Source organism: Amblyomma americanum, chromosome 2 (genome assembly GCF_052857255.1).
Source record: "Amblyomma americanum isolate KBUSLIRL-KWMA chromosome 2, ASM5285725v1, whole genome shotgun sequence".
Lineage (NCBI taxonomy): Eukaryota > Metazoa > Arthropoda > Arachnida > Ixodida > Ixodidae > Amblyomma > Amblyomma americanum.
The window spans coordinates 80,580,737-80,606,223 of record NC_135498.1 but is presented as its reverse complement, the minus strand read 5'-3'; the positions used below and the strand labels follow the sequence as shown (position 1 = coordinate 80,606,223).

At 47.9% G+C, this 25,487-nt stretch overlaps 2 protein-coding genes and 1 non-coding gene across 4 annotated transcripts in view; 2 read left to right on the top strand and 1 right to left on the bottom strand.

Moving 5' to 3' along the window:
- The first annotated feature begins 84 nt into the window (after positions 1–84).
- Positions 85–4,882, top strand: Plekhm1 (Pleckstrin homology and RUN domain containing M1). 2 transcript variants are annotated; one of them, XM_077654730.1, is made up of 2 exons: positions 85–1,627; positions 2,160–4,882. In XM_077654730.1, the coding sequence occupies exons 1-2, from the start codon at positions 317–319 to the stop codon at positions 3,051–3,053; spliced, it is 2,205 nt and encodes a 734-aa protein (XP_077510856.1). In that variant the 5' UTR covers positions 85–316; the 3' UTR covers positions 3,054–4,882. The 2 variants fall into 2 exon arrangements, with proteins under 2 accessions (XP_077510856.1, XP_077510854.1); XM_077654728.1 differs by having other exon boundaries at positions 85–1,693.
- Positions 4,326–25,487, bottom strand: part of LOC144119821 (uncharacterized) — a 33,920-nt gene continuing 12,758 nt past the window's right edge. The window contains exons 10-23 of the mRNA XM_077652351.1: positions 25,214–25,276; positions 20,368–20,443; positions 19,221–19,360; positions 15,885–16,064; positions 14,330–14,390; positions 12,955–13,088; positions 11,997–12,109; positions 11,014–11,168; positions 8,471–8,572; positions 6,314–6,428; positions 5,631–5,703; positions 5,312–5,371; positions 5,159–5,234; positions 4,326–4,454 (exon numbers count right to left, since the gene is read on the bottom strand). Coding sequence (XP_077508477.1) covers positions 4,326–4,454; positions 5,159–5,234; positions 5,312–5,371; positions 5,631–5,703; positions 6,314–6,428; positions 8,471–8,572; positions 11,014–11,168; positions 11,997–12,109; positions 12,955–13,088; positions 14,330–14,390; positions 15,885–16,064; positions 19,221–19,360; positions 20,368–20,443; positions 25,214–25,276 — 1,477 coding nt within the window. The remainder of the gene's footprint in view (positions 4,455–5,158; positions 5,235–5,311; positions 5,372–5,630; positions 5,704–6,313; positions 6,429–8,470; positions 8,573–11,013; positions 11,169–11,996; positions 12,110–12,954; positions 13,089–14,329; positions 14,391–15,884; positions 16,065–19,220; positions 19,361–20,367; positions 20,444–25,213; positions 25,277–25,487) is intronic.
- On the top strand, positions 6,535–6,606 carry TRNAD-GUC (transfer RNA aspartic acid (anticodon GUC)). Its single transcript has one exon. It is a non-coding gene; the product is annotated as a tRNA-Asp (tRNA).

Genomic DNA, 25,487 nt, shown 5'->3' with positions numbered 1-25,487 from the left:
ATAAGCAATTCTTAAAGCCTTTGAGAATATAAAGACTCTTATTGCCTAAAACTGCACAAACAAATATTTCTGTGCATTTAACTGGATTTCGAAGATCAGCCAGTGGCAATGTTATGAGAGGGCGCAGCGAGCGCGAAAAAAAAGTTTGGGAGATGGTCGGCCGATAACTGCCGATAATCAGATGGGCGCAGTGTAAATAGACCACGCTTACGTTACTTGCGGGCTACGTTGTTGTCGCCGGACAGTTAAGCGAAATGCGGAAGGGCCGTCGCATTAGTATTCGCGTTTAACTATACTCGACGTGCTCACTGTCAAAATGGTTCCGCTGTGGAAAAAGGCGACGTCCCCGACCATCGAGGAAGCGGCGCGGGACATAGTCATCAAACGCACGCTAACAAAACAACTCGCTAGCTGCGTGCGCGACTTGCAGCAGGAACTCGTCAACGCGGAGCCCGTTGTCACGGGCGGCGAAGCGGTCTCCCGGGTATGCTTCTGTCTGGAGGCCATCTTCATCCATGGTCTGAAGGACAACATCGTCAAGAAAATGTCGAGCGTGTTCAGCAACAGCGGTTCCGACAGGTCTCCGACGCCGGACTTCTGGCCGGTGGCAATGGTTTACTCGCACAAGGATGTCTTAGCCCAAATCGGCGCCCTCAACCAGATCAGCACGGACATCGGTCGCTGCAGGGCTTGGCTGCGGCTCGCCCTCAACGAATCTCTGCTGGTCAGCTACGTCGAGGCCATGCTCCAGGACCGCAAGACGCTGCGCTGTTACTACCGCCAGACTGCGTACATGGCCGACCGCGAACAGCCGGACATCGTGAAGCAGTTCCTCGAGGGCCTCTCGGGCTTCTCCTTCAGGCTTCCCGTCAACTGCAGCGTTCTCAACTGCTGGAACGCCATGCCGTTGCAGTTGGCCGGCCTGCTTAAGTCGGCCGAGAGGATGGAGCCCGTCATGCCTGCCTTGGACGTCGAGGACTTCTTCCAGCACGAGGCGGCGAGCCAGTCCCGCCGTATGCGCAGCAAGTTGTCGGTCAGCTCGAGCCGAATGTCGTCTTCCGTCGCCATCCAGGCGAGCGAGCCTCCGCCGTCGGAGTCTAGGCAGGCGCACAGCGTCGGCTGCGGCAGTGACAGCGGCGTTGATGTTACGACGAACGCCGCGTCGCTGCCTAGCGAGCCTTGCGCTGCGTCGCCCTCGGTGACCGAGGCGAACCCCGACGTGCCGCCGGAACAGACCAAAGTAATCGAGATCAAGTCGTCCCCGAAGGATCAGCAAGGCGTCGCGGCGTCGGCTGGCAGCAGCATCAGCGCGGCCCAAGTGCGCGAACTGCTGCGGACGCTGAACCTGGACGCGAACGAAGGCAGCGCGGCGTTGGCCGACGTCTCGGGGTCGCCGGCGTCGGTGCCGGACTTTGACGTGCTGGACAAGTTTCCTGCGCCCGAGCCGAGGAGGTCCTTCGGAAACGTGCTGGACCCGACGCAGGGCTGGTCGTCGCCCTTCGAAGACGAGTACGAGGACGTCGGCGCTGCTGCGGCCGCCGATAAGTCGGACGGCTCGGACGACTCGCTGGAGCAGCAGAGCTACGACTCTCTGGTGCTGAGCTACACCCAGAACATTACGCAGCAAGTGAGTGGAACACCGGAGATGAGGGACCTCATTACGTCGGCCATCAGGACGTGCTCGGAGAGTCAGGTCAGGGATCACTTATTTCTCGACTCATGCTCGCCTGTTCCAGCAGTGGAGTGCGGCAATCAGATACTGCCTGTTGGACTCGTACAAACAAAATGCAAACTCACTTTGAGGCTGCTACTCAACAATGGGTTGCTTGATGCGTATTGGGAATGGTGCTTTGGGCCAAGAGGTTAATTGCATTTGTTTGCACACTTCGGTGACAGTGGAAACAAAAGACTTGCGTGTTCCAGTTCACATAAACCGTTTGCACTTGCTGTAAACTTCAGGACACTTTGGCATTTAATAAGGAGTCTTTGGATAATTAGCCATTTAATCAGCATTCCAACTAAATCGTCTTGCCAAGTTGGCATGTTTTGTAGAAGTGATTTTTGACGCACCCATACTGCCTTCATAGCTGTGTACTGTTTACCCTAACATTTAATGTCCAGCTGTAGCTTCATTTGGAATATTTGTTTTTGATGTGCAGGCAGCACCAAGCCGTACCAAGTCTGAAGACCAGCGTTCAAGTGCTGACTCCTTAGATGACCTGGCAGACTTTGAGGTTGTTCCAACCGAGAAGGCCCCTGATGTTCGCACAAGCGAGCTTCTAGCACTGATGGGTTTCATTCAGCAGGAAAAAGGCCTTGACCAACAAGCCTACGCGTGTCGAGGCTGCCACTGCCCCATTGGCATGATTTATGGTGCAAGCTCAGTGTGCTCTTATGACGGCTACTCCTACTGCCCAGACTGCAGCGGCAATGAGTCTCACGTGATACCTGCACGCATAATTCACAACTGGGACTTCCGCAAGCACCCCGTCTGCCGCGAAGCAAAGAACCTGCTGAAAAAATATGAGGACGAGCCTCTCCTCGATTTGAGGGTGCTGAATCCCTCGCTGTACGATGCTGTCCCTGAGTTGGCAGCGACGCAGGTGCTTCGCTCGCAGCTAGGATTCCTGCGGCCTTACCTTCAAACTTGCTCAGAGGCAGCCTCGAGCGCTCTGCGAAAGCTCATCTGGCCCAGAGAGCACCTTTATGAGCATATTCACCTGTACTCTACCTTTGACCTGCTCCAGGTGCCGTCGGGTGCCTTGCAGAGAACTCTGGAGAAAGCCATCAAGTTCGCCCGCAGCCATGTGCTAGGGTGCAACCTGTGTGCGGCCAAGGGCTTCATCTGTGAAATCTGTCGGGACCCTGCCATCATCTACGCCTTCGATACAGACGCGACTTTTCATTGCAGCGCGTGTTTTGCAGTGTACCATCGTTCCTGCATCGAAGACGGCGGCCGGGTCTGTCCAAAGTGTGAGCGAAGGCGCCAGCGGAAGGAGCAGGGGACTGCGGTTTGCACCGACCTGACAGCCGAATGTGTCTCTGCCTCTTGAGGTGCTCCTGCTGGAGTCATTTGAACAGAAATGGCCGGGACATTTTCTGCTTACGCCGTGTGATAGTCAGCGTAGGCTGCAGCTACACAGAGCTTTTAGCACTATGTTTTTTAGGCAGTTTTGACAAGGAGAGCAAGCCATTGATTTTGGCAGCAGCTTTCATGACCATACTGCTGAGCTATCATTGGTACTCTCCGATTGCCATTAAAAAATTTTTAACATGAATTTTTATTGTGCACTGGTGCCTACATGCATGAATGCATGCGTCCAATAAGTGTGAAATCTCATAATATATTTTCATGAAATGAGTACCTGTGGTCTCAATGTGTGATGAATTGATGATGTTGACATTTAAGGAGATGCTAAACAATTATTTTAATCCTTTGTGCAGTGTATAGAGTACATGCAGAACAAACATGCAACAAAATATGCTTCTTTGAATATAATTTTTGCACCATACACAGAAACTTGAGTTTGTTGTTTGACATCTACTTTGCGCTTAACCTTTATAGTGACAATGTTCGCTTTGCACAGCTTGATTTTGACATGCTCTTTGAAATTTTATTCCAAGACAGTTTTTTTTATAGTCTTTATTTCCACTTAAACTTTTCCACTGAAGCATGTAACCAGCCTTTGTGCATTCATCCTACTGTTTATCATATGTTTTCACTCTGTCATGTGGTACAGATCTGTGGACCTCATGTACACTGTTGGCTTGCCCTGGATAAGGCTTGCCCACCAGGCAGTAGCGGCTTATCTGGTGTGATAGCTTTCTCTGGAGCGTTCTGCTTGTTTATAGGCCATGTAGGCTGTTCTGAGTTGATAAGGCAGATGGCTTGTCAACCGCTAAATGCGCACATACCTGCTCCAGCCTTTGGAACATGTGCGTCATTCACTGGGCATTGTTCCTCTATGTTGAGGCCTTGAAATGTGTAGATAATGTACTTGATTGTACATAGAAATTGAATGGGTTATCTGAATGACTGAGATTCATTAGCGGCCAGTAACTTTTTAAAGAAAGGTATGGGCAGTTTAGAGGATGGAGCAGGCTACAAGTACCATATCTGTTAGGAGCATGTAAAAGAAACACGAGGCTTGTATCTTTGTTACAGCACAAATTTTAATTTGTTTTCCGCTCACATGGCTTCATTTTTATTTCTTCTTTGGCTTCACGTACTCTGTATGCTCCCTGCAAGCAAGCATAGTGTCTTTAATAGTATTTTCTACGAATTTTTATATATAAGCTGTCTGACTGTGCTTATCAACTTCCATTCACTTTGTCGAAAACAAATGTTGCAGGACGGTGTGGTGAAACTTGACGACAGCTGAAGAGATGGCCAGTATTGAAAGTCCAAGCCACATGCCAATGTGGCCTTCAACATAGGTAATGAGGCCTGGAATCTAGTCAGAGGTAAAAAGAGATAAAAAAAAGAACCCCAGATAAGACTTGACACAGTTAACAAGTAGCTCTGTTTTGCTGTTTTTTTGTGTCTAGATAGGTTTGCCTTGTACACCCGTATTTGGATGGAACTTCATGGCTATAACATGTGTACTTCATTGCTTTTGTGTAAGATTATGTGACTGCTCTTACTATTCCAGTGTAATGAACTTAGTAGGAATGTTAACAGGATCCTGCTCTGCTATGAAGGTTGACTTTTATACTTATCTTTTTCTGTACGAAAGCGTTGCAGTGGCTTGTCTCGAGAGGTTTTGGACAACACTGTTTAAATGCCTGTTACTTTTAGTATGAAACATGAGGAGTGTTCTTGTAACAGCAGCTTTTATAATGTGCCACAGCTGGTTTGATTAAATGTTACTGACATAGGCAACTGTTCTGTATGTCTGTGTTGCATGTAAATGTATTCCGGGTCACTTTTCCCAATGCTGCAACTGCTTTGCAGAAACAGCTTGCGTTTTCTTTCCTAGCACTATATTAAGTTATATGGCAAACTCCCTACTTTTTTTCCACAGCATTTGTGTGCTTGTCTCCAATGAAATAAGGTGTGCAGTTTGCATCCGAATTTATCTTTTATTCAGCTGTTGTTGCTGGCAACAGTGACAAAAAAAAAACATAGTTTTCTTTTCAGTGCCAGGTACGACCTTACCTCCATCCTAGGGTAGCCACGCACAGTTCTTCGTCTGTCCGAGCCCATCTGAATTATCAACTCAACGGCGTTCAGCCTGCGTAGGACCAGCGCTTCATTGCAGATTAAAAAAGCATACCTGTTTTGTTGCAAGAACATGGTATTAGTACTTACCTACTGGCATTGGGTTTTATCTTGCCCACCACGTTAGAATATGTCTTGTACCTGATCTCCCTGCAAATGACACGCATTTACAAAGTGTGAGATAGATATATTTAGGGGGCTGGTCATGGTGTATGTTTAAATCTCAAACGATGGCTCTGTGCAGGCGGTTCTCTTGATTTTTACTTGTGAAGGTCATAATTTGTTTGCAGAGCTTGTGTGATACAAGGACATCAACATAAATGCTTGCAGTAATTGTTTTACTTATGGATATTTGTTGTAAAAGGAGACACTTAAATTGAGTTAGGCATGCAGAGACAGATTTCCTTACTGGCAGGGCTGGGTACAGCTTGCTAGGCACTTGGGTCGCCACTGGCCAACCTTCATCAGGTGAGTGCACTGAACTGCAAGTGATGGCGACCGAACGGCATGTTAGTTTCGAGCATTCCGTTTGTATTTTTGTGTGAATGTTTGCATGTTGACCTCTCGGAACGTTAACGTCTGGGAGCCACCACAGCGTGTGCGCTGTTTAGCAAACTATGCTTAATGCTTGACCACAAGACCAAACATTTGCACGAGCAGTTGGCTCGTACTTGGTGACGCATACAGGCGCTGTAAATAAAGCAAAGCGTCAATGCCAAACTATCTTGGGGTGGAAATCTCGAGAGCCGTTAACACTCGCAAAGGGAACGTGTATGAGGCTGATTTTGCAAAGATTTCGCTACTCAACCCACATCGATGTGCGATACGTGTACTAAAAGGATACTGCTGGGTGGCTGGCGTCGTGTAATCTTGTGGATTCGGTACACATAGTCACTCAGACGAAATAAGCGCTAGTAGGGCTAAAAGCCAGGACCCGCAATTACTTCACCGAATTTCATTGCTGTTCATTTATTTAGTCAAATTATCTTATAGCTGGTAGGTAAAAGCAAGATTAGAGTTCAGAGAAGCTAAAGTGCCAACAAACTTCGTCAACGTACAATTGAAAAGCCCGCGCCATGGCGTGATGTTTACCGTGATCGAAAATGTCGCACAGGTCTCTGTGCCTTTCGTGCCGTAAGCCGTACAACTTGGAGCTGCAGCGGCAGTTTTCTAGCCAGTGCTCCATGAGGCAGTTCTCCGAACATTCCTGCAAAACGCAACATGAGACAATATAATTTTCAAACAATACTTTAGAAAAAGCTGTTTTTCATAACGTGATTACAAAACATATTTTTCGCCTCTGAAACCCGTGGTCCTCGTTAGTATAGTGGTCAGTATCCCCGCCTGTCACGCGGGAGACCGGGGTTCGATTCCCCGACGGGGAGCGTAATTTTTTCTTTTTTTCCCCAGGTAATAACGTTGATAAGCTTCAGTACCGGATGGAACAAGATGCCATGTTCTATTCAAGATAGGGCCGAAGGACCGTTTCCCAAGCTCACCCTACAGAAGCCGATTAAGCAGCAGGCAAGGGGAAACTTGCGCTCGCGATAACCATTGGTTACCCGGCCGCACTGGGACAGATACAACCCCGCACTTCCCGCATACAAGGCGGATGCTCAAACCACTGCGATATGAGGTATGCTCTCTGTTTTGAAATAAATGCAAGGCAGGCTTAAAATCGGAGGGCCGCCCCCTCCCAGCCCTAATTCTTGAAGAGCTCTGAAGCAGATATGTAATGGTATGAGAACATTCAGGTCTTTCGAATTCGGAGAACAAGCACTATATCCAATTCCTAGAATCCGGGAGGGAAGCCGCGGCTATATCGGCGCACCGGTGCGATATTACCTTGGAACAATACATACAGTATTGTGCGTTTTTATCGCTGACACTTTCAAAAATTTCCCCGCCTCAACCGCTGGCTCGTTTGCGGTGAAACTGCACACAGAGCTTGCGTATTATGGTAACTTTTGTATCGTAGCAAGTTTGCCGATATCTACGTAGACGATTACGTTTTCGCATCATGCACGGCTCAACTAAGTAAGTACCGTTGTCAAAATTGCTACAATACAAAAGTTACCATAATAAGTAAGCTCTGTGTGCAGTTTCACGGCAAATGAGCCAGCGGTTGAGGCGGGGAAATTTTTAAAAGTGCTCACGATAAAAACGCACAACACTGTATATATATATATATATATATATATATATATATATATATATATATATATATATATATATATATATATATATATATATATATATATATATATATATATATATATATATATATATATATATATATATATATATATATATATATATATATATAAGGGCTGCAGTTGACATAACTCGGGCAAGGTTAAACGGGGGACGAAAGAACAAACTGCCTCTCATGAGAACAAAAATTTGTATCGCGCGTTTTCAGTGTTGCTCTGTCTGTTGCCGCCGCCTCACCGTTCTTCCTTACCTCGCGTCGTCGGGTTGTGTGTGCTAGTACCCCGTTTTTCAGACATGGGCAGATACACATTGTCGATACATTTTTGTGCATCAGTGTTAGGCATCGCTTGGCAAACATGAAAGTGTAGGAGTATCGGTATCGGAAATACTGTTTAGCATATCGTGTATTTTAACGATACGATCGATACTCAGAAAAAGAACTGCCGTAGAACGATGCTCGGGCGACAGCATCTGCACACTAATTCCCCACCACCCCTCGATGGCCAGGTACCCAACTAGTGTTTGATTCCTGCTATGTGCTTTGTATTTTCGAAGGTATACATGTTCCAGCAGGTAATCCCTCCTTTAGAGAAGTTTCGGTATGACGCATGCGAACCTTCAGCGGGGGTATCTCTTCTCACCGTGGCTCCGTCTACTCTGACCATGTGTTCGTTTACTACTCATAATTTGCGGCAGGTCCGTTCATTGGACCCGCTGCATTTTGAAAGTCTTTTGAATGGACGTGTCTCTGGCTTATTTCGACGTCCATTATGATGTGTCGGGTGCATGTTTCTCTGGGATGGGGCGGCCTGGTCCGGCGAATGTGTAGAAAGAATATTAAATCCCAACACGGCCACTCGATCGTTGCTGAATCTGTGCCAATTCATGGCTGCGATCAGAACATTAATTATGCACGCCCCTCGTAACCTCGTCCAAGTTATAAGCTTGTGGAAATCGCGCCTTTTAAGCAGAGCTGCCGGTAATTGGTGATTACAGTTATTCTTGAGAAGCATACACTTTGCGGCCCTTAATTACCTCTGATTGCATGATGTAGCCTTTGTAGCCGAGTTCCTTGGACAAGGTCACGTAGTCGCTGCACATTGTCTCGTACGGGTACGGCAAAGAGTGGCTGTTTGTCTGCAAAAAATTCGAACGAATAAAGCTCGCTCCATCCAGCCTGTTTGCTCACTTTGCTACATGGCTTCCTGGTGCAATCGCAATTAAAAACAAAGTTTTTTTTTGTATTTGCACTGTCCTCCTGGCGTACCAGTACGCTTATACTCCCCGTCACCCAATGGATCCATCCCGTATCTTTTCGCTCATTCAGTCTGACTCACTTGCGCAACCATGTATTTATTCAGCCGCTCACCCTCCTTTACTGATTCAACTGCTCACTCATCAATTAGCTAGAACAACCACGTACCCATGAAATCGTCACCTACCCACATATCAGCCACAATTCGTTTACTCAGCCGGTCAGCCTCTCACTCACTCACTGATACAATAGGTTAGCCACCCATTCACCCTTGAACTCTCTGACGTAGTCATGAGGTCAGCCATCCGCATACACCCTTGGTCGAAATTGTTTAGGACATACAAGTAACATTCGGCTAATTAAGATGGGGCGGAAAAGACACAGGACGAGAGGACGATCACAAGAGTCACTTAATTCAATTGGAAGTAGCGCTTGTGATGGTCGTCTCGTTCTGTGTCTTACCTCCGTTGCGTCTTAACCTAATTAATCGGGCAGCCCGTTTACTGCATTTACGGCTCACGTACCAGAAGCTAGAAAGACTGTGGCTTCCGAGTATCAGGGCTGCTGCAAGTACTCATCTATCGGGTCAGCTTTTTAACGTTTACAAATTAAAAAAGAAAACGGGAGTTATACGTCGGTGCAGTCTGTGCAGATGGATTATACATAAACCAATAAACTTTTTATTTCTGATTTTAGGGGTTTGTTATATTGCGAAATTGAAGGCCATTGACATTGAACGTTAGCTGAGTTTTTAAAATTTCTTTATCGTCAGTGTGGCTCGAAATATGAAACGTCCAAAATATGCATTAGAAATCTCGATGAGTGTACTTTTCCGCGTTGCACATATGCAAAATGGTGTCACTCGCATTGATGCTGCAGCAAAGACAGGCATCGTTGGTGTATTTTATGAAGTAGAAGCAGCTGACGTGATTTCGGCGACTGACTGACTGACTGCAAAACTGTTATGTTCAAAATATATGTACAGAAAGCGAGTGGAGCGGTCCTTAAGGGGCCGTTACTTATAAACGTTAGGTGGGCTGCTCATTACAGGAGCCCATTGGCTGTTGCTGCTGCTCGGGCGCGCCCGACCAGGTCCTTTTGGCTCGCCAGGTCAGAGTAGCCGAGCAGGGCCGCCTCCCAGTCCTCCCGGGCAGGCTAGGGAATAGGGGGAAGGTGCGGGGTTCATTGGCATGCCCACACCATGTGGTAAATGTCCGAAGACTTTTTGCCTACAGCGCGGGCACTCCCCTGTGCACGCAGGGTCGAAATGTTTGATGGCTGCCGGGCACGGCAGTGTTTTAGCATGAAGGCGAAGGAGTAAGCGTTCCTCCGCCTTCGTGAGGCCCTTGCAGGGCTTTGGAAAGATTGCGTGGCCGAATTGGTAATATTGGATGATTTCCTCGAAGGAAAAAGCCGGATTGGGGTCGGAGTCTGCATCGGGGGGAGGCGAGGGCGATGCCCGGAGAGTGAGCGCGCGGGCAGCGACGTCGGCCGCTTCGTTGCCCTCGAGACCCGTGTGCGCGGGAGTCCATACTATTGTGCGGGACGCGGGAGCCCCGAGATAATTGCGATACTGAAGTATTCGGTATGCAAAATCGGGAATAAAGCCCCTTTCGATGTTCCTGCAGACCCCTCGCGAGTCGGTAATGATGACCCGCCAGTCCTAATCGGCGGCGGCGAGCGCGATTGCCACCTCTTCCGCATGAGTAATGTCTTGTGTTTTGAACGTAAAGTTGCTCACTGCGGCGTTTTGGTGGACGACTGCGGCCGTGCACCAACCCCCATGGTGTGGGCCGGTGGCGTCCGCGTAAAATACTCCGTGTTTGTTTCCTTAGTTGCGTGCGACGATGCTACGCGCAGCGACACCATTTCATAAATACGCAACGAGGAAACCCAACGAGCTTTGAAACGCGCAATTTTCATGTTTGATACGCCGAACCACATTGACGATAAAGAAAATTAGAAAACTGGGCTCGCCTTCGATGTTGACGGCCTTGGATTTCGCAGTATAACTTTGCCGACTGAAATAAAAAATTAAAAGTTGATTAGTTAATTTTAGTTAGCTAACCATTTAGTTATTGAGCTCTATCACGTACATAATGTCCGCATTGCTGTAAAATCCACCAGCGGAGATCAAACCGACGTACCTATCACAGTTTTTAAAATAAAAGATTTGTAAACGTTAAAAAAAATCACCCTGTATTTGGCTGAAAGGCATACCCTGCGGCCTGAAGACTTTTGACCTACGTACGGTGCAGTACGGTGCAGTGTCCAGATCGAATGCTGACAGCAGTTAAAAGGGTGGGTGCACGGTGTGAGGCACCTGGTAGGTGGCGATCTTGTATTTGTAGCCTGCGCGGAACTTCATGGTGCTGCGCTCTCCGTTGCCGATCACGTGCTGCTGGTGGAAGTGGCCCATCAGGAAGACCGACTCGTTATCGGAGCGCTCACTGCGCGCGCTCACGGACGCCAGCATTTCTGTAATCAATCAATAAATGAATGAATCAGTCAGCCAGCCGGTCAATCAATCAATCAATCAATCAATCAATCTGTTTGTCAGTGTGTCGGTCAGTAAGGCAGTCTATTGTTTAAAATATTGCATACATTCTCATGTGCTTGCTTCAGACGCTGAATATGATTCGTGCCAAGAAGCAGTCGCTGTTGGGATAGTTGATGCATATTCCTTGAGTGTTGCACTGAACGCGACATGGTGCTGAACAGACATGAGGAAGCAAGAAGCGCTTGTCCCGCTCCAGTCTTGGTGGCTTCACGTTGCGCTGAGAACAACTCTATGTCGTAGACGCGTTAGCGATAAACGGGTCAGACAGACACGCAGATTTTTGCTGTGTTTCTATGCTTCAAATGGTGGCTACAGTTCAGTCATCACAAGCCATCTTATTGAGAAACAGTTTGTACAGGTTATTTTCAGGCAAATCCGATGGAGACAAGCGTGGTGGTAACGCCCACACAGGTGGCTGAATGCCTTACTGGCGTATATTGTTGACTGCCCCTGACGTAATAGTGGCCGCCATACTGTAGACCGGGACAGCCGAAAAACCGCCCGTTTATATAACCCGCTTATCGGCTGTCCTGACCTGCACCATGGAAGCTACACGTGTTGTACCATCATCTTCAACATCATCTTTGTCATCATCAACAAGAGCGTTCTGATTCTGCTCGCATTGTTCTGCTGCTCGTATTACGAGGCCGACACAAGACGCCACGGAACGTGATTAGGACCACGCATAAGCGGAGCCTCCTTTGGGGAGACAGGGTTGAGAAAAGAGGGAAAGCGGGGATACTCGCTGTATTTCCAGGGAGAAGGGCAGCTCCAGTAAGGGTGCTGGCCGGAGCGATTCCTCGCCAGGTCGAAGGTGTGACACACGGTCTCGAAAGCATGCGTGTAAGATGGCTGCCACCTGCATTGCGAAAAAAAGAGGCAGCAGAGTGTTGCTGCTCGCCGATAGAAGTCAGAGGACCGGGTGTAAGCGCGAAAATCGTCCAATGGGTGGAGGTCGGGAGTGCAGTTCTCTTTTTTTTCTTTCTTTCTCGCTCTTTTTCTAGGGCCTAAAAAAAGGGCACTTGACAGAGGTGTTCTAATTTAGAAGTTTGTTTATAAAGCAATAGGTGTCGTCAAAAAGTTTTCCACAGTAGTTATGCGCTTGTGAGTTCATTACTAATATGTATTAGCCGTTCAGATACGGTAGCACAGAAGTTACAAACTTTTCCACGTCGTTCCGTCAGTCGACTCCTCCTCCTCCTCCTCCTCCTCCTCCTCCTCCTCCTCCTCCTCCTCCTCCTCCTCCTCCTCCTCCTCCTCCTCCTCCTCCTCCTCCTCCTCCTCCTCCTCCTCCTCCTCCTCCTCCTCCTCACCAAATAGGTTTCAACACAGGTACATGTATACAAACCCGTGCGTTATTTATTTTCTTTTTTCACGCAGATGCCAATGTGGCATCTGATGAGCAGACGGATGGGCAGACGGGGGTGCTGCCTATGATCGGGATGGTCACCTATCGGTGCCCCCCTGCAACTTTTCTTTCCTTACCACATTCGTTATCTGCGCAGCGCTGAACAGTTGATCTGAATGCCGCGAGCGGCGTGACAGTCGGTTAATAAAGTGATGCGCTTCGATTCATGTGTATGATGGAAATCTCTGATATCCGCGTAGAGTTATTTAGTGGCACATTTTCTACCCGTTGAAGCGCAGATTCAATTAACCGCCAATAGCAAGCGCCACACCGCAGGGTGCAGTCGAGCAGCTCACAGGTCGGTGCAGTCGAAGTCCTGGCAGGCGGCGTCGGGAGAGACGAACTTGCACTCGAAGATGACGTCCTTTCGAGCGTACGAGTACTCGATGAGCCGCACCGTCACCGCCAGGTACGCGCCCACGATGCGTTGCTGCATTTCACGAGAACTGGTGCTAAGATAAGTCGGACACGATGCCTGTCATCACGCAGGAACCCCCTTTGACGTCTGCGCCGTGGTTAAATCCCGTTACGTGCCTTTCTACACGAGGTATTCACGCGACTTCACGGGCACCATTTTGTCGTATACCGCGCAACATCAGAGCGATGAAGGCCGGAACAGGCAGCGATAAGCCGAATAGACATGAGAACATGAGAGGTATTTCACTGTGGTCCGTACGTGTATATCAAAATGGCGACTACTGTGGCTTGAGTCAATAGTCCTTTATTGTGCTTTGAGTCATCGTGTTCGGCACGCAGTCATGTTTTTTTCCCACCAGAAATGTGTTGCCTATAGGCTCACTCCGTCTGAACTCCCGGCCTTTCTGACGGCCTTAGCCAGATTATTTAATTATATTAAGGACCGTGGTCGTACGACGCTAATTTTTGTATTCATTTATTTACACCTTTGTTCTGGTCTCTTTCCCGCCACTGCCTGCGTATTTTCCTTTCTTTTTACGATACAGATAATTTCCGCACCAGTTATAGCCAAAGTCATCGCAGTCACGCAGTGACCATTAACGCCCACCACCCAAGCCCCATCCCTCGACCATTTTGTAAAGCGTGCTTTTTCCTTGCGCGTCCTAGTGCTGTGGTGAAGCCTTTCTTACGAATGCGTTTGTGGTGGCGGTTGCTTGATGTGCGCAAAGGAAGAAAACAAAGTGGATAACTTTTTTAAAAGTAGGGGCTGCCGAGATTTTACAACAGGACAAAATGTAGAACTGATCAGCTCCGTCGCGGTTCGCAACAAGAACACCTTACAAATATGTTAGGGATTTCGGTTTATGCTGTATGATAGGGTGAAAAGAGCGGCATGTTTTGCCTCTCGGTCATTTAAAAGATCGGTCATTTAAAGGGCATCTCGGTCATTTAAAAAATGAGCAATACAAAATTAGCCGTTACAGACGGCAAGAAAACATAAGGCGCCCTCCACAGCATGGAAAAAATATTGTTCAATTTAGAAATGGACATTCGAGAAGTTTTCACCAAGAGAAGCAGTGAACTGGTTCATGTGGAAATGACGACGATCCGACCGGTGATACACTGTGATCCTCAGAGTCGAGGCGTGTTGTTTAGTGAGATAAATCTCTTAGGTACTTGCTCGCCGAAGGCTGCAGCGACCTACGACTGCATGCGCATTAACGCTGTTCAGAGTTTCCCATGAGTCATAGTCACCGAGTCGTTGTCGCTGCAGTCCATGAAGGTGTGTTCACTGCACAGCCGGGTCATGTTGTACCTGCGAAATGCACCAGCATGGACACAAGCGCCATGGACGGTATGGTCGTCTTCAATCTTTCGATAGATAAAAAAATTCACAGGGACATCTAATTACATTATGAGCTGGCAATGTGATAACATCAGAAGTGATGTGATAACATCATTTTCGGCCTTGTGATGCCACTTTCCTCCATCCAATGGAAACGCTCTGTTGTGATGACGTCACTTCCCGTATGCTGACGTCACTGCCTCCATCTAACGGGAATGCTCCGGTCTGGTCACGTCACTTCCCTCCTGCGATCAGCGAATTTAGCCTCCGACGAATTTTTCCCCCGACGAGGCTTCTATACTATATCGCAATAAAAAGCAAGAACGTTGTGATACAGTCATCGCAATACAGACAGAACCACTTGCTATCATTTTTTTTTCTCCTTCTAGTTAATGCCTTCTACGGGTGTGCTACCTTTTGTGTGAAATACTGAGATGCTTAACGGCCTACAACGTCATTTTGAAAGCTGTGAGGGGGAATTTTTTTGTAGCCTATCTTAGTATACACACTGGTCACGCACTTTGTCATTCATTTTTGGGCTTTAAGCTTAAGAATTCCAGCGTGATGTTAGTTTTAGTTCACTCTAGAATATGTACCTAATACCTTTTATGTCAACCCTTGAGTTTTATTAGTCTGCGTTGTCAACCAATACGCTTCATGACCTCGTATCTGCAAAGGCTGCAGCTGGCTAGCGAACACGAAACCCGAAATTACCGCCTCAATAGGATAATCACTCGCGTGAACGGGTCAACAAAAAATGCGAAGTTAGAGCACTCTGTTTCAGAAAAGTTCCCAAGGTGGTGAATGTTACAGACAAGCGAATAATAACCATTAGCGTCCACATTGGTGGCGTTAAAGTGGATATTATTTTTCTTCACCCTGCTACAGAGGCAGAAAGACATCGTTATTTTGAAGAAAAATGCGACTTAATATACGCTGGCTGCAAAGACACGTGTGCAATGATGAGAAAGATAACCGAAGAGTGAATTCCAAGGCCCCGTAAACTTAGCCCTCGGGTGTCAGACATTCAGGGGAGAAGATGAAGTTAGGGGTATACAATATAGGGATGGGATGGGACGTGATAGGATAGCGATACGTGGGTCGAGATTAGACAGGAGAGGGATGTGATAGGGATAGATAGGGCGCGATAATGATTGGGCAGAGTAGGATGTGATGAGATAAGGACCGGTGCAAGCAAATGAGAAAGGAGAGGGGTAGGTAGGGTGGTAAGATGGGACAATTACAGATCGAATGAGATGGGATTAGGAATAAGGACCGCGGCTAGCGCAGGACAAGAACAACTGGTTATCGATAGGATATTCTTTTGTCATGCAGCGGACGCATAGCCGGGCTGGTGGCAGTGATGACTGAAGCCTACTCCACCCTGGAGATTTCCCCACAGCACACTGAACTGTGAAGCCACCCTGACAACAGTGACGTGCAAGGTACAAGTTTCGTGCTCACCCTTTCTCCATGCACAGGGTGACGGCGGGGAACTCTATTCCCAGCATACGGTCGTGTCCGTACATGACGGCCGTGGGGTATGACTCGTACTGCAGGATGTCCGTGTGCGCCTGCATCAGGCAGAAGGCGGCGCACACCGCCTGGCACGCCAGGCGGAACGTCCGGAACATGCATGCGAGGCTGCAAGCAAAGGCCCCGCCAGGAACAATAGGCGTCAGTCCACGCGTGCTACGGATGGACTAAGCGCTTTTGAAGCGAAAAGCTTCACTACGCTAGGTAAAGCAGTCGCCGCGTAGGACGAAGCAAGACCTTGAGCGACCTTCAGCCCAACCAAGGATAGCCGTGTATGACCATATGTGGCACAGTTATGGTGTCGAACACTTGACCCCTGACATTGACCCATAACCTTCAGTTGATCTTTGACGTTGGGTGGCGTTTGGGTTGACCTTTGACCTTAAGAACATGCGATGGGGTGATGTGAAGCCACGTGATCACATCCGGTGGGGGTGCCGTAATACCATGTGATACCACATCGTTAGCCAAGTGGTCGTGTGTGTACATATAGAACGGCTGTCGCGAGCGTGTAGTGGAGCTGCCATGGACGAGCCTCAGAAGCTTAGCAATCGTGCTTGCTTTTCGCTGAATTCCAGGGTTAGCCAAATTAAGCCACTGACAATTTTTTGCGCTACGCTTCTACGTACATTTGCTTCTCCCCATGCATGTCCGCATATTCGTGGTCGTCCGTCCGCGCGAGTTGCCAACTCACCCGAATAACAATAAAAAGCGCTCATGCTTTTATGAGCCTGCACTATCATAAAGTCGAAGCTCGTCATAACGCAACGGTCTATAACGAAATAATGGATATAACGAAGAAATGAGGATTCCCTTGGAAGCTCGGCCAGTACGGGCTATAACGAAGCTACGGCTATAACGAAGTAATCGCCGGGCCCCTTCAACAAATTTAGCTGCATATGGCCGCGTAAGGCTATGGGTCAGGCACCCGTGTTGTTAGCTGAGGTTGAAGAAAACGAATCTGGAAAAGAAAATGCAATCTACGAAAAAGAAAAAAAAGATGATAATGTCCTCTACACAATATATGGGCTGCAATGCACCCTGGCCAATCCCCCGCCGTGGGTATGTGCGATTAAGCCTGAGGTCATCATCATCATCAAGTGGGCTTCTAGGGGAGCTTGAAAACGGATGAGTGTGTGGTCAGATTTTCCTTCAGATCAAGGAGGGGACACCAGTCCTTAATTATTTTCAATTTGGGAACGTTGACTACCACTTCTCGGTTTAATGTCCCAAAGCATTTCTGATATCTGTGACAGACTCGTGAAATGGGGGTTCGTTACAAAGCAGACGGAAGTGCCCGTGGCTTCAAAGGGTGGATGCATCGAATTCTCCCCCTGCAATGGCGTGCAGTGGATTAGCATGCGAAATTCGCATACATATCCGGCAAGCATTTTATGACAGACTTTGTTTTCCTCTCGTAATTTCGGTTTCAGAAAATGAACGATGACTGTTACTACACAGGTACGTTTGAGATCACGAGAGGCAGGCAAAAACGGCAACATAATCAACGCTCTATCGTTTTAATTTAATCGAGCTCTTGCGCTGCTTGCCCCGGCAGCCAAAATATCAGCCACTGAGCAAATAATTGTTACATAGAATTTTAGTGGGAAAGCACTAGTTCACTGGCAATCTTGAAAAAGACGATGAGTCTCTGAAGCCTCGGCCTTTGACCCTTGACCTAGGAGATGAAATGGCTTGGATACGGTGCGGCTAGGGCAAAGTCACGTGGTACGAAAGTTTAAAAGAAATTATCCTGCGACCGTTGTTGAGGACTAGATAGTCCCAAAACGATGGCGTCGCAACAATAATTCATGCTTATAGTCGGATACACTTTAGGTCTGCAGTGAAGCTCCGCCCACATTCACGACCGACGCACAGAATTCCTCCTCGACAAAAAAGTAGTCCGTTGTTAAAACTTCTCTCGTCACCTATAGAAGGAGCTAATCACGAGAAAAAGGTTATAAGCTTCAGAAATTTTATACCTGGCTTGCTTAATAAAGTCGAACATTAAACAGCTGAATTTGTTTACTTTTGTGACTAGCTAGCGGAGTAATACAGTATGCCGCGGACCGTGGCCCAGTGTTAACAACTGCTATTTTTTTTAAAGTTGTATCCTACAATTAGCAATGCTAAACCACCAGCCATTTTTTTTTTGTACGCCTCTCATGACCTCAAACCCACTTGCGACGTCGCGCCACCCTTAGGCCACTGAAAACCAAAGATATACCGGAGAATAAATACAGTTGTGAAGTATTTACCGGGTGCTGGGCGGTTCCGTGTGGTGATTAAAGCTTGTTTACGAGTGCCTTAATACCATTCCAAAATAGAAAACTCGCAACAAAAAAAAATGCCTCTGCGATTTTGCTTTCTTGAGCTGTTCGTGTTGTGTGATCTGCGATGAAATAAATAGAATCGATTCATCAACACCCGCGCGGAGCGCGCCCGGTCGGCTCCTCGCTGCCGGGCATAGAGTTTCTTACTATTAACTAGAGGGAAAGCTGGCGCCCTGTCTATGGGAGTTTGCATGGGGCTTCCTCGAGACCACCTGTACCACCATGGGCGCTCTAAGCATCATGGGGCGGAGAGCTACCGACTGCAGAACTACAACTTTTGGCCAAAAAGTAATGAAAAATAAACGTTGTTGGATAATCAAGAATCTCCTATCATTCAATATCCTGTCTATAAATCGTAACAAACGAGCAGAAAAGCACGTAAATGCAAAGTTTGCTCAAAATAAGCGATGGCTTGCTCTCCTATCGGCCAAGCACTGCACACCATAAAAGCCAATATTTCGTGCTTAACAGGCGCACTTTTAAAAAGAATTATGTTTTGAAAAAAAATGTCGCTTCAACATTTTAAAAGGTTTTTCCACAGCATTTCGGGAAACAAAAACCTTTTATTGGCGTCGTGTGCTGTCGCGTTTTCGCTACTATGGCTTTTGCACACTACTTTTACGCCGAAGTCGTCTGCGCGCGGAGCGCGCCGTGCATTCGGAATGGGACATCTCAGTAATGCCACTCTGTGTTTCTGAAAAAAACCTACTGTCCCGCACCAAGTAGCTCATCGCCCCATGATTCTTTGCGCGCCCATCGAGGTTCAGGTGCAGCGCCGCCAGCTTTCCCTCTAGTTAACAGTAAGAAACTCTATGCTGCCGGGGACGTAACGCCGTGTCACGTGGTGCGTTAGCCCAACGCGACGCAAACGCCATAAGTAAGCCACTAACAGCTTGGCTCTAAAGTCTGCACAGGGTCGTAGCTGTCGTACCTTGCCCTGTTGAGCGGGTCTCTAATGCGCCTCGCGACGGTGGCCTGCGCGTGGCGCATGACCCCGCAGACGCCGCTGTACATGGAGAGGCCGAGCCAGAAGCCCAGGTAGCCGCCGATCACGGCCAACACGGTGGTCGACTGCGGATTGGACAGGAGGGGGAGGAAAGAGAGCCCTGATACTGTATTTGCGATAATCAGCCCCCTCAAGCATGTCAGAGATATCTCCCAAGAATCCCTCTAACGTCCTCCTGGTCCAAGATGCGACTTCAATAGCTACATAGCTACGTCACGCTAACCCCTCCCCCCACCCTGCACTTATCTGCAGAAATGATCAAACTGACAGATTTACCTGGGGCCATACGTATCCCGTCACCACAAAAGACACACTGTCGGAAGCGCTCGCATTTCGGCCACAAATGTCTCTTCTGGCTAAGGTATAACCAAAATAGCGTTCTTAAAACAGCTAAACTGGTGATAGCCAAGGTAATGCTATTTTTGGCCAGCAAGAGCTTTCCGTTACTACGCCAACGCAGCTTACCTTAAACGTCCTCCATGCAGCTATCGTACCATCGTTGTAAAAGCAATAAAGAGCTTTTAGAAAATATTCTGGATTCACCAACGTGAAAGCACGTCACGGAGGCACCTGAGAAAGTACGAATGCGCGATTCTAGTTCTTTCGACCGTTCTCGAGTTTTCTGACTTTCTTGTTAACTTGTTTATTTATTTGGTTTTTTATTTACCCTTACGGCCAGAGGCATTACAGAGGAGAGTGGTTACAAGCTGAAACAAGGTGGATATAAATTGACTTAAAACTTTATACAGACAAGTTTAACCTAATCACACAGTGTGAGTAAAAGAATCGCTAAAAAGTTGGCTATCATCGACTGACAGACTTTCAGCGGGAAAGTGGTTCCATTCACGACGATTAGAGGCAACGTAGGGGATACGTAAGCCTAACTGCAAGGTTTATGATGAGACTATTTATGATCACTATATATATGAATTGAATGGGGCGGCTTTACTAATTCTCCGCTGTATCGTTAAGTGAACTTCCGAGGGGGGCCACCTCGGACAACCGATCTGCGAAAGTGACTCCATTGAGACCATGGAGAGTCAGCCAACCGAGGATGGAGCGGCAGACTCACCGTGTGCATGGGGATGGTCTTTAAGATGGCGACGTATCGGAAGGGAATGGTGAGCTTCATGTTCAGGTAGTAGTACCTGCGTACGAAATTGAGGGACGCTGCTTATCTCCATGGCTGATCCGGATAAGGGAGAGCACTGTTATCTCGCAAAGGGTGGACGTCTTGAGCCAGTCGGTACACCGTCCAAGAAGCTCAACAGGGACGGGACAAGAGCAAGAAAATTACAGACAGCGCGCTGTCGCGATATAAAATCTTTATTGCTGTCACGAAATAAATAAGAGGGGAGCGTCAACTCCCCATCAAAGACACAAAAGTAAACTAAAAGCAAGGTACAAAATAAAAAATAAAAAATAGGAACACGCTACACTGCAGCCTTAGTAGTTTAGATATGCAATCTCTTGTCGCGCCAGCGCGATGCATGTGTTGCGAACATGCGTGTCGCGCGCTGCCGACATACCATGAATGGTCCTGGTCTTTGGGAAGGATACTTGTTTGGCGGGAAAGCCGACGTGCAGTCGAAAGGGCTGCAATACGAAGACAGCGCTTTGTCTTCCTTAGGTTTTTAATATTCGCCTTTTAATGGCATCTTTTTGATTTCTCTTTTTCCCGGCATTTGTTTGACACGAGCTTCTCTTTTCACGGTGGTTTTCTACTGTATTCGCTATGTTCAAGTGTCTTGCTGCTGTCTCATCCGTTTTGCAGCTTTCGCTTGAGCCGTTCGAAATGCCGGATCTTGGCGCCTGTTCCGCTGCGTTTCCGTTGCGTTTTTATTGCGTTTCTCTTGCGTTTCCGTTGCGCTCGTTGCGCCTCTTACGTCGCTGGGCGAAGGACCGAGAGAAAATTGGTAAATTGGCTTTTGGGGAAAATAAATGGCGCAGTATCCGCCTCACATCTCGGCGGACACCTGGAGCGCGCCGTAATAGAAGGGACAAAGGAGGGAATGAAAGAAGAAAGGAAGAAAGAGGTGCCGTAGTGGAGGGCTCCGGAATAATTTCGACCACCTGGGGATCTTTAACGTGCTTTCATCGCAAACGCTAGAACGCTGCTGAGGGCGAAAGCTAGTTCTTCACGATCCCGCTACGGGCGCTACTTCTGCGCGACCCCTCCTCGCACTCTTCGCATCGGTCACAACGCCCACAACAGCTTTTGTGGAAACGTAGGCTATGCAGCTAGTGCAGTAAAGCTTGCGTTACGTTTGCTCGATTTGGCTGCATTCGGTACATCGCTTCTTCGCTGTGACCGGCCTGAACAGCAGGCTGATGTTGACCAGTGGAGCACAGTTAATATCATAAACCCGCGTTTTTAAACCTCTGTTTCATAAACCCGTGTTAAACAAGTTTTTTTTTTTCAGTAGCGCATTGTACATGTCACGGGGATTCTACTGTGGGCTTCTTTCTCCACTGGTATCCCACATTCATCAAAAAAATTATCCCAAATTCATCTTCCCTGTTATTGTTTAGAACGGAAACTAAGTGGAATCAAACTGAATTGAATTAAGCCAGAATACCGAGGAATTAAGAAAGAATGATGACTCGTAATGTTTTTTCACCGTTTATACAAATGCACCTTTATTGACAGGCCGCAACATGCAGCAACATTAAATCACGTTAAATGTCCTTCAAATGGTAAATAAATAGAAACAAATTAGTTGTCAGTATCGCGCACTGCAGTGCGGCTGAGTTTGGGCCGTTAGTCGTCCCTCATAGCTCCAAGATATGTGTATAGCTAAGCCTACCGGCTTAACCAATTAATAAGCGAACGCTGTTACAGCTTTGGTTTTGCCATTTAGTCCTGCATTTGGCCGTGATATCTCCGTACTCGAGTCATGTGTACTCATGCGAATCAGCAAAATCTGATCTGGCTACCCGTCGCCTCCCCCCCCTCTCCTTTCCTTCTCTCACTTTTCCTCTCCTCTACCAGCACCCTGTAAAGAACTTAAGGCCTGCTGGCTCTTCCTTCCCCCCTGAGCTACGTCACGCAAAAGAGGCCTACATAGAAGTTCCGTGCAGCACGTTTCGAAGCTACGAGCAATGTAGGGGTGTTGCAGATGAGGCCAGCAAGGTATACAGTGGTTAACCCCACCTTTTCGGAGAAGTCGGAGTGGGGGACGGCGGCGACGACAATGAGATCGGTTCCGCAAACGCGTGACACTCCTTTGATTGCCTCGGGGAAAGCGAAGTCGTGGCACGTCGCGACATGCTTCCGAACGCACTTTTTTTTCTGTACGCTGATCGTGCATGCATAGTCTACGCCTTGTGCTGCGCTTGCGGTTGTGTGTCCGTCGAGGTGATTCGCTAGTGCCTCACTTGGAGCGGGATGTGAATTACCCTCCTGCCAGGATGTGCGCAACAAGTTCTGCGTGCCCAATTACCGGATTAATTGCAAATCGGGGCCCAAAAACCACGTTCTGAGTTTCCCCGGGGTGAAGAACAGAACGCCTGGATTAGAGATATACCACGAGGAAATTTCGTTGTGTCACCGCACTCCAAGGTAAGATGTTTGGAACGTCTCCAAATAATAGTCTCTTCTGAAAAATAGGATAGACTTAGCGCTGTATTATAGAAAAGTGTATGTAAACCAAGAAGCTTGTTACAGTCGTAAGCAGCAAATCCAGAACTTCAAGAGATGACTCTCTTGCCTATTTACTGCTCCTATTTAAACAAAATTGAACTTCGCTCTAGATTTGCGAACTTCACTCGTGCAAGAGGCCTTCCACATCGACGAGCTTACAGAGAGCACCACAACTGCGCCGCTTTCGCACAGCCGCAATCCCAACAAAGTTTCCAGAATGCCCGTGTGACGTTCCTTGTGGAGTGTGACTTTCCTTGTGTGTGCTACGAGGTTCCGCGTTCGGCGGCGCGGCGTAGACGGAGACCCAGATGACAGCGGCATCATCAATTACCCAGCCATGCTCTTTGAGAGTGACGACCAGAACGAAGGGGTTTAAGCCCAACCGGACCCAACCGGACCCGCCGCCGCCGCCGCGGGGAAACGGGCTTTATCCTCCCCAATTGCCGTGGCGGTTCCAGGAGAGGCCTCCCGAGCACATCCCAGGACAAGGGACCACTTTCCAGGCCGGTGACCCGCGGGAACTGTCAGCGGGCCAGAGCGCGCCTTACCACAGCCGACGCTATGCGCTACCTCGAAGACAACCTTCTTTCCCTCGGACTCAACACGTGAGGGGGGCGAGACCATAAGTGCGGTGGTATGTTTGTGCGCCCAAGTGAAAGCCCTAGCCCCCCTCCTTCCCCTCCGGCGTGGGCGTCCTCACCCTAGGTAGTGTGGAGAAGAGGATATAAAAATCGACAAGCAGTACGGAAGAAGGACGCTCAGGACGACATCGTTCGCCAAGAGGGCCTTCAGCGCCGAAACCCGACGGCGTGCAGCTTCTGCCAGCAACCGCTCGAGCCCAACTCCAGAGCCACTCCATCGCCCCCATGAAGTCGTCGGCACGTAAGCTCGGACGCCCCAGCCTCTGAATCTTAATCATGTATAATTATTGAATATATCTGTTTGTTTAAACTGAGCCATACGGTGTCTCTTTGCCTCTCCGTCCCGTGTGGACCTGCGCATTATGGGGGTCATCACACCCGCCTGCAAGGGATGTCCTCGACTCGAAGCGAAGGCGTCTTGAGTCTGCTGCTTTGAAAAAAGCGCTTGAAGAGTCTGCCGAAGTATTCCGCAAAGAACAGGATGTGGATAAAATTGTAAATTTGACAGATTATGTAACAAGCAAGATACATTCCGGCATATTATCTAAGGAAATGAACGCCTTATTTACTGCACATATTGAAGACCAAGCTCCAGGCATCCAATATCCAGTTGCAGTAAAAGCTCACATTATCATGACAGTTTACTTTGTAGAGACGCCGATAATGAAAATGGGCACCAATTTCTTCATTCCTTCTGCAGCAAAACAGCAAGAAATCGGCGGTGGAGCTTCTTGTGAGCATTGAGAACAGCTGCGTCGACCCCAGTCGAAATCCCAAATCCGCAAACGAAGACATCTGCTTGCTGTGTTGTAATTAAGTGCACGCAAGAAGTAAGTGTATATATTTGTCTTGAGAGCAAAATTATAATAAATATATGTGTCCCAAAAAGATCTACATACGCACCTGTGGAGCTAATCAAGTGTGTTTCGTTTATCATTCTAAATGCGCTCCATAAAATTGTAGGTACAGAATTAAGAAAGGTAAATGTTTTAAAACAGAGGTAAATTTATTTAAAAGAATGTACAAAGATAAACGTTTACTGAGGAAGACGAGAACGCGACAGAGTTGCTGATATTAGTACCTATAAACAACCTTTACAAAGCTGGTTAATGGCTGTTGCCTCTAAATGAATGCCTCGTAAAGTGCCTGCTCTTTATTCTAGCGTTTAGCTGAAGAAAAAGTGTAGATTGATAATCGGAAGATTATTTCTGCTAGGTGATCCCAGCCGCGATTCCACAAACTCCACCGTAAGTGGCGGCGACTGTGGGCCTCTTTTCATGACGTCACGGGAGGAGTACTCAGGCCTTCTCAAATTGTCTAGAGGGTGTTGCCTCTACACGTGGAGAGATAGAGAGAGAGATTTCCTCCTCTCCACTTGGCCACCTGCCACGGTTGGCAGGTGGCAGTGATATAAATTGAATTAAACAAGCTTAAAGTAAATTAAATGTCATTGAGTCAAGGTAAATTAAGTAATTAACGTATTGCGGGTAACGCTGTAGATTCCACGGTTGAATGCAGGGATATAAGCTACACCAAAGCTATAACAGCTTTCGCTGTAACATTCTGTAATCAAACGCCGGCAGCACAATTAAACTGGCAATTATTGGCTCCGATGCAGCGGCCCTGGAACTCACCCGTTGAACGGTGCTCCGCTCTCTCGACCTTGGTAGCCCAGCGTGATGTCGTAGGTGGTCTCTCTGTGCGAGATCGCAGGGAGTATATAAGTAAACGAGCGGCAACGAACTCAACGTAATGGAAAATAATGGACGACCGGTGGCACTGGGCCAAATGAGTGCGCAGTGTGATGACATCATTTCATTCCGGAGGCGACCACGAGATGCCGACGGGCGGATACAGGTTCTTTTTTTTATTACCTCAAAGAACCCGGATATGGGGCATTACAAGGTT

Bases quoted from the DNA above. Each gene is read 5' to 3' on its own strand.
- Plekhm1 (XM_077654728.1), top strand. From the start codon at position 317: ATGGTTCCGCTGTGGAAAAAGGCGACGTCCCCGACCATCGAGGAAGCG. The intron at 1,694-2,159 runs GTCAGGGATCAC...TTTGATGTGCAG, and splicing joins GGACGTGCTCGGAGAGTCAG to GCAGCACCAAGCCGTACCAA.